The sequence below is a fragment of the Lemur catta genome, chromosome 21, assembly GCF_020740605.2.
Source record: "Lemur catta isolate mLemCat1 chromosome 21, mLemCat1.pri, whole genome shotgun sequence".
Taxonomy (NCBI): domain Eukaryota; kingdom Metazoa; phylum Chordata; class Mammalia; order Primates; family Lemuridae; genus Lemur; species Lemur catta.
In genome coordinates, this window is record NC_059148.1 from 25,380,038 (window position 1) to 25,388,844 (window position 8,807).

The following is an 8,807-nucleotide window of genomic DNA, read 5'->3' on the forward strand; positions in this document are numbered from 1 at the left end:
TCCACCCATGGATTGCTAATTGAAAAAATATCAGAACGTCTTAAGAGGATACATTAAACTCTGAAAGTGTATTAAACAGATGTAATTTAATTTTTAATGATCCAGAAGGCACTTAATGATTTTGTATTGCCTCAGCATCACCATTATGAACTTTACTTTCTATTTTTCTGTTTTTAAATTCAATCTATGTGAGTTTTTTAAAACTCTTATTATCAAGTTTCAAAATCTGCAAAGTCTATTTTACATATGCATATATACACAGATATTTTATAATAGCCTCATTGAAATATAATTCACATACTGTACAATTCACCTAAAGTATATAATTCAATGGTTTTTAATATATTCATAAAGTTGTGCAACCATCACCACAATCAATTTTAGAACATTTTCATTACCTAAAGGGAAACCCATACCCATTAGCAGTCACTCCTCATTTCCCCCAACAGCCCCAGGCCTGGAATACCACTAATCCACTTTCTGTCTCTATGGATTTGCCTATTCTGGACATTTCGTATAAATGGAACCATATGATATGTGGTCTTTTTTGACTGGCTGCTTCTTTCACTTAGCATAACATTTTCAAGGTTTACTATTTTATATATACCTACTTTGTAATTACAGAAAATATATGAAACACGAAATTTTTCTTTATTTTTTGAAATAGGGTCTCACTCTGTCATCCAAGTTGAAGTATAGTGGTGAGATCATAGCTCACTGCAGTCTCGAACTCCTGGGCTCACGTGATCCTCCTGCCTCAGCCTCCTGAGTAGCTAGGATTATAGAGGCTCACCACCATTCTCAGGTAATTAAAAAAAAAATTTTTTTTTGAGATGGGGTCTTGATATGTTGCCCAGACCGGTCTCGAACTTCTGGCCTCAAGTAATCTTCCCACCTCAGCCTTCCAAAGTGCCAGGATTACAGGTGTGGGCCACTGCACCTGGCTCATTTTAACTATTTTTAAGTGTACAATGCAGTGGTGTTAAGTACAGTCACATTGTTATGCAACTATCATCACCATCCACCTACAGAACTTTTCTTACTATTATATTTCTAAATTATATTTTAATAGAGCTATTGTGACGGTTACATGAGTTAATATAAAGAGCTTAGAGCAATACACAATACAGAGAAAATGCTAATATTATTGCTTTAAATATTGTTTTTGATCAAAGCCTTTATGCAGACAGGTCCTGTTTCACTATCTGTCGGGTGGAGGGGGAGTTTCTGGGTTGCTGAACACACGGAGGGCGGCAGGCCCAGGAAGGGCATGGACACTCTGCACCCCTTCTCCCAGTGCATCTTGTCAGGTGGCTGTTCATCTGTAGCCTTCATAATATCCTTTATAATAAACACATAAACATTAAAAAAAATCTGCTGGAGGGGCTTACTAAAGAAAATTTCTACTTATTCATACGTGAATTTAAAGTTGAGTATCTAGGGATAGAAGAAATAGCTTAAAAACATATAATGGGTTATTAGATGATATGGTTTGGATGTTGGGCCCCTCCAAATTTCATGTTGAAATTTGACCCCCAGTGTTGAACGTGGGACCCGGTGGGATGTGTTTGGGTCAGGGGGTGGATCCCTCATACATGGCGTGGTGCCCTCCCCTCTATAATGGCTAAGTTCTCTCTTTATTAGCTTAGAGCTGGTTGTTTGAAGCAGCCTGGCACCGCTCCCACCCTCCTTGCTCCTTCTCTTGCCATGTGACACGCTTGCTTCCTCTTCGCCTTCCACCTTGATGGGAAGCTCCCTGAAGCTTTCACCAGAAGTAGATGCTAGTGCGATGCTTCTTGAACAATCTGCAGAACTGTGAGCCAAATAAACCACTTTTCTTTATAAATTACCCAGCCTCAGGCATTTCTTTATAGCAGTGCAAAATGAACTGAAACATTAGGTTTCACTTTTTTTTTTCTTTTTTTTGAGACAGGGTCTTGCTCTGTCACCCAAGCTGGAGTACAATGGCATGATCATAGCACACTGCAACCTTGAACTCCTGGGCTGAAGTGATCCTCTTGTCTCAGCCTCTCGAGTAGCTGGGACTACAGGTATGCACCACCACACCCAGCTAATTTTTCTATTTTTTTATACAGATAGGGTCTCACTCTTGCTCAGGCTGGTCTTGAACTCCTGGCCTCAAGCGATCCTCCCTCTTCAACTTCCCAAAGTGCTAGAATTACAGGCGTGAGCCATGGCACCAGGCCTACATTTTGCTTTATTTTCAGTTTAAGCAACTTATGGATGAATGTTGCAACCACTACTCAATGCAAAAAGAATAATATGGAAATGCAGGTATGTTTATCACTCACCATTTCAGAGCAAAGTCTCCCAAATTCTTGTAAGAAATCCTGTACTTTTATCTCTCCTCTTATAAATCTCATCCAAGGCCCATTTTCACCACCTTCCTTAAAGGCCTTCATTATGGTTCCAGAAGGGATATGATTCTGTATCTCCCATTCTACAGGAAGTGAAATATGCAAAAGTAAAATATAATACATTGACAAATGGCTGGGGTTTGAGGGACTCAGGGGAATTACACCAGTTCCTACTGCATCATCATGGTGCGAGTGGATGCTATTAGGAAGTCAAAGAAATCCATGAAATGCAAACTCTCAACCTTAGACCTCCAAAGGAAGAGTGATACTAATTTGTATGACAGAGTGCACACTGCTGTTAAGTATCAGGTCCTGGCTGGGCGCGGTCACGGTGAAAATGGTATGGCACGGGGACAGGAGAGCTAGAACTGTGAGAGGCCCTGAATACCTGGCAAAAGCTTCCAGACTTAAGCTAAGGGACTACATGCAGGCATTCAAGGCTTTGAAGCAGGGGAGGGAAGGAACAAGATCTATGTTCTAGAAAGGTAATTCTGGAGCTAGAGGCAGGGAGAGGAGTGAGAAGGCTGATGCCATCATTCAGGTGAGAGAAGACAGGGATCTACACACGAGGAGAAGCATTGGGAATGGAGGTTCTCAAGATATTCTGGAGAAACTTGAGAAACTTCCTGTCCAGCGATCTTTACGGTCTCTGTAAAAGGGGAGATTCAGCTGTCTGTAGAGTATGAATATTTGGGGGTGAGGAGCCTGGAGGAGCTGACAGTTTGGAACAGCTCCTGAAGTAACTGTGAGAGAAATACTAGCAGAAGAATAGGGAGGCTTTGGCATAGCACCGAGGGCCCAGCTGAGGTTGGAGCTCAAAAACTAGCCCACACAGCTGGTTTGCACAGCTGGGTAATTGTTTCCGGCAGTGTTAGCCCAGACACATGAGTGTAGAAAACCTGCACTTGGGTTGATTTAGGAGGGAGAACTGGCCAGCCAGCCACCAGTGAAGGTCAAAAGGAAAAGGACAGCAGATTGTCCCTTTCTCCTTCCTGCTGGCTGGAATGAGAACATGATAGCAGGAGGTGGGGCAGCCATGACAGACCACGAGGTGAAAGTGGAAATGACGAGAAGTCACTTGTTAAGTTTGCTACCACTTGAAGCCAAAACAAATCTAACTAACGTAGGTTGAACTGAGTAGGGAAAAGAAGTAAAACCAGGGAGAGGCTGATAAACAGAGGGCCAAAGAGACTGAAGAGTTCACCTGGTAGGTCCAGAAGCAGGTTTAGAGGGAGCGAGGCAGAAGAGAGAAATGTGATCAAAGGGGCAATTGCATTCAGCATTCAAGGTTTCAGAAGCAGCACAGTTCCCAGGGAAAGGTAGTTAAATTCTAATCAGAACAACGACAATCATGGCAGCTCATCACTGATTGGGAATCTAGGAGGACCTGAGCACTCACTGTGCTAGGCAAGTGCTTTTCATGGATTGCTTCATTCAACTCTCCCCCAAATCCCAAGGAGGCAGGTACTTTTTATTAGTCCTAATTTAATGAGGAGGAAAATAAGACTCCAACGAGTTATATAATTTGCCCAAGACACTCAGCCACTAAGTGGTGCTTGGAATTTGATTCAAGAGCCAGAGCCCTGCCCCCTGGGATACACTCTGCCTCCTCCACCTCCTCCATTCTCCCGCCCCACCCCAGTCCCCCAAAGTGAAACAGAAAAGAATGAAGAGCTCACCTGCAGCCACTCCCGCTGGAGAAGGAATGAGAACTCCACCCATGTCAAAAATCACGGCTCTGTAAGTGCTGCCTCCAAAATGTGTCCACCGGTGGGTTTCCTGGTGGTCGGACTGGAAGTGTTTCAGGAAGGCTGCCCTCCGAGCCCACTGGAGAGGGGGACACTGCAAAAGCCTCCTTATGCACATGTTGAGGCTGGGGCTGTGCGAGAAGGCAGAGGGCACAGCTCACCTTCACTGCCTCCAATTCAGGCCTCCACCCTGGAGTTCAGGGGTGCCAGCCAGACATTTCCAACTGATCACCAACAGACACCTCAAACCACATCTACAAGTGACCTCACTGTGTCTCAGCCCTCCCTGACTACTGAGTAAAGGGCTCCATCATCCATCCTCCTGCCATGCTAGAAGACTGGGACTCACCCTGAGTTCCCACAGTCTCGCCTCCAGTTGTTGTTCTGTGCTGTCAATTCTTCCTCCTGAAAATCTCCATCTACCTCTTTCCATTCCTACTGCCACCATCTTGCGCAATGGATCCTAACTGGTCCCCTTGCCTCTTCTCAAACCTCCCTCCAATCCTTTCTTCACTCTTCAGTCAGACGAATCTTTCAAAACTGCGTCTGGGCACATTCTGACCCTACTTAAAACCTTCAATGGTTCCCACTGCCCTCAAGATAAACTCTCAGTTCCTTAACCTAGTTTAAAAGGCCCTCTAAGATCTGCTTCCCTCTTTCTGCAGTAACTCCCCATTTTTTCACTGCAACCCGGATCACCTGGACATGCAAATCTACATGCAGTTTCCTCAAACACATGAGGTCCTCCCCATGATACCAGACCTTTGCATATTATGTTCCCTTGGTCTGGAATGCTCTCTTTCACCTGTTACCTGGTTAATTCTAAAGGGTCCTTTGGGTTTTAGTTTACCTGTCACTGTCTTCATGAAACCTCTTCTGGCTACCAGAAATGACAGAGTAGGAGTATGTATACTCCCAAGATGTCCTGTACTCATCTCCTAGCACTTAAGATATCACCATCACAACATCAAAACACCATCATATTATCTCTTACTGATCACTGTAATAGCCTACTAACTGTTCCCCCACTGCCTCTTTTCTAAACTTACTTTCAAAAGAATCAGGTTTAAAAAAAGCATACACGCAACACACAAATGCAAGTGCATATAGATATATATCTACATACACATACATAGAGATAAACCAAATATGGCCAAATGTTAATAGTCAATCTAGATGAAAGGTATATGAGAGATCACTATACTTTCTTTCAGCTCTGTTGTCCAGGCTAACGTGTAGTGGCATCATCCTAACTCACTGCAACCTCAAACTCCTGGGCTCAAGCGATCCTGCTGCCTTGGCCTTCCAAAGTATCAGGATTATAGGCATGAGCCACTGCACCCGGCCTACTTTTTATGTCACTTCTATAGTTAAAAAACTTATAAAAATCAGGTAAGATTAAAACAGGGTGGTAAGACAGCCTATGAGTTCATGGGAGTCACTTAGGTGCTGCCAAAAGGACTCAAAAAAACTACACAGGTTGAGCATCCCTAATCTGAAAATCTGAAATTTAAAATGCTCCAAAATCTGAAACTTTTTGAGTGCTGACATGATACCACAAGTGGAAAATTCCACACATGAGTGCTTAACGCAAACTTTGTTTTATGCAAAAAACTATTGTACAAAATTACCTTGAGGCTATGTGTATAAGGTATACATGAAACATAAATGAACTTTGTGTTCAGATTTAGGTCCTATCCCCAAGATATCATGCATATGCAAATATTCCAAAACCCAAAAAAATCCAAAATCTGAAACATTTCTGATCCCAAGCATTTCGGATAAGGGATACTCAACCTGTATAACAATCTAAAGAAAGGAATCTTAAGCAGTAGATCTTGAAAACTATATAATGTGTTTCGCACGTACAGTCAGCCTTCCACACCCATGGGTTCCGTATCTGTGGATTTAACCAACTGGAGACTGAAAATATTTGGGGGAAAAAAGCCAAAATAACAATAAAAAATGAAACAAATAAAAAACTAATAGAGTTTAACAACTATATAACATTTACATTGTATTGGATATTATAGGTAATCTAGAGATGATTTAAAGTATACAGGAGGATGTGTGTGGGTTATATGCAAATATTGTGCCACTTTACATGAGGGACTTAATCATCCTCAGATTTTAGAATCCAGGGGGTCCTGGAACCAATCCCCTGAGCATGCTGAGGGAAGAAATGTGCTGAATTTAGGAGTAAATTTTGAAACTAAAAATTTCGAGGTTGATTTGCATTTTTACTTATGTTCCTATGCCAAGGCCAAAGTTTATGATAGGAAGAAAAACTTATTTATAGGCTTGTAAAAGCATCAACACACTTAGTGTGAGGGCTTAACAGAGATAAAAAGTGCCTTTGGGGCCTGGAGGGTGAACTTTAATCCTTATTGAGGACACCAACCTCCACACACTCCTGTTAATGGATATGTGGGCAACGCTCCCACAGGCAGCATGCCTGCTCCTTCAACTATAGGTGACTGTTCTGTTCTAGCCACTTCCCAATGCTCTCTTCAGAGTGGGAAAATGCTGTCACTTCTCATACCTCCACTCCTTGGTACCTGCTGTGCTCATGGACTGAAACACCTTTCCCTTCTTGAATTGCCTGGTGAATTTCCATTCATTTTTACCTCATAGCCTCAGCTTTACCACCTATGTAGAGGCTTTTCTTTGTTTTTCCAGGCAGACTGCAGGACTTTTTGTTCACTCCATTGCCCCTTCTCCATACCTTCAGTAGAATACTTATCCCACTACACAGTAACTATTTTCATGTCTCTCTCCATCTACAACTGTAAGCTCCTTAAGGAGAGGACTATCTTATCCATCATTCTATACAACCATCCCCTAGGGCCCAGTGCAGTTTCTAGACACATAGCAGGTGCTCATAAATATGAGTTGGAAAGATGCATAAACTGGATGTAGCAGAAAATAGAGAAAGGCTAGGGACAGGCTTAGTGGTTGGCAGCCAAAAAGAACTGTAACATTCCCAACTTTCCCTTCTCTGGCCAACAATTCTAGTTCTCTGGAATTTGCATCTGCCATAAAGAAAGTCTTCTCCCTGAGAATAATGAGATTAGTATGATAATGTAGATTTGCTACCTAATTTATGCTTTCATAAATATGCACCCATACTGTGTTGTCATATACTAACGAGACAATTTGTTTAGTAAAGAGATTAAGAGTGTTGGCTGTGGGACCGAATTGCCCAGATTCAAATTCTACCTCTGTCACCTAACTGTGAGATCCTGAGCAAGTTATTCCCTTGTAGCCTCAGGTTCCTCCTGTATAAAATAGGGACAATCATAGTACCTGTCTCATAAAGTTCTTGAGTACCATTGCATGGGATAAAGTATGTAAAATACTCAAATCAGTATCTGGCACACCATTAAATATTATTACTACTGTAATATACTGAAAAAGTTCACACAAGGTATCATATGCTTTACACATATACTATTTGTGTATGGCTTATGCACTATCACGTAAACCAGTGATTCCCAACAGGGAGTGACTTTGATCTCACGGGGGCATTTTGAAGGCTGCAGACATTTTTGGTTGTCACCACTGGGGAAGAGGAGCTAGTAAGGTCTAGTGGGTCAGGCCAGGGATGCTTCCAAACATTCTACAATGCTCAGGACACTGTCCCTTCCAAAGAATTAACAGGACCCAAAATGTCAATAGTGCAAGATATACTGAAACATATGTCACAGTACCGTCAAAAGCTCTGTATACCCATACATCACGTGGTCCCATGTTATACACATATAGTCAACATACCTACACATATCCAGGATGTACTACATACTTACATAGGTGTACTTACATATGTATCATTATAACATACACCTAGAATGGCAACCTATCACGTATATGCCATATATGCACTGATTGTGGCTGTCAACAATACCTATGTGCTAAAGTCAGTCTGATATACTAAAAAGAATGCTGAACCTCAGAAAAGCTAATGTTCTCACTATATTCATCATTTCATTTCATCCTCACAATCCTGTGAGATATTATATTATCCCAACTTTATGCAATGACTCGCTCAAGACTGCACAACTGGTGATGAAGGTCCACTCCACAATATGGGCAGGAACTGAGTTTATGTTCTTCACCAATGTATCTCAAACATCCCAATAGTGCCTCAGTAAACATCTGTGAAGTGATGAGTGGGGAACAGGACCCAGATCTATCTCCAGCACTGTGCTCTTACCCAGCCCAGCGCTACCTTAACAGAGTCAGAAACCCTGCAATGGAGTCTGCAATCGCCATGGGCCCTAAGAAGCAACTTCACCAAGCTGAGCCTCATCGTGTCTATCTGTAAAGTGGGGCTGAAATAAAGCAACCTTTCCTAAGGTTAGAGCGAGGGGTTAAACATGAAAAAAGAGGCAAAAGTTCCGCACAGCACAGGTTCTTCGAACAATTCGCAGACCTCGCGGAGCCAGGAACCCCACGCAGCCAGCCGAGATGTCGTAAGAAAGAGGCCTGTCCGAGAGGCAGATGTTGACCCGGGCCTGGGCGACAACCCACCGCTCGGCCTAAGGAGCGGCAGCGCCCAGCACCAGCAACTTCAACGATGTCCTTGCTTCCTGACCTCTTCCAGAGCCCACCCGGAAGGCCGCAGGATCTCCCCCGCGCCGCGCCACCCAATCAGAGCGCGCTCACGCGCGCATGCGTGACC

At 43.0% G+C, this 8,807-nt stretch overlaps 1 protein-coding gene across 7 annotated transcripts in view; it reads right to left on the reverse strand.

Annotated features, from left to right (window-relative positions):
- The window catches only part of ACAD10 (acyl-CoA dehydrogenase family member 10), a 45,215-nt gene extending 36,446 nt beyond the window's left edge, over positions 1 to 8,769 (reverse strand). For 2 of the 7 annotated variants that reach the window (XM_045534808.1, XM_045534809.1), the window contains exons 1-2: positions 4,058 to 5,391; positions 2,313 to 2,461 (exon numbers count right to left, since the gene is read on the reverse strand). In XM_045534808.1, the coding sequence (XP_045390764.1) occupies positions 2,313 to 2,461; positions 4,058 to 4,244 (336 nt within the window). In that variant the 5' untranslated portion in view covers positions 4,245 to 5,391. Of the gene's footprint in view, positions 1 to 675; positions 708 to 2,312; positions 2,462 to 4,057; positions 5,392 to 8,529 lie in introns of those variants that run through there. The other 5 variants (XM_045534804.1, XM_045534805.1, XM_045534807.1 and 2 more) reach the window with 5 other exon arrangements.
- Positions 8,770 to 8,807: the final 38 nt, after the last annotated feature.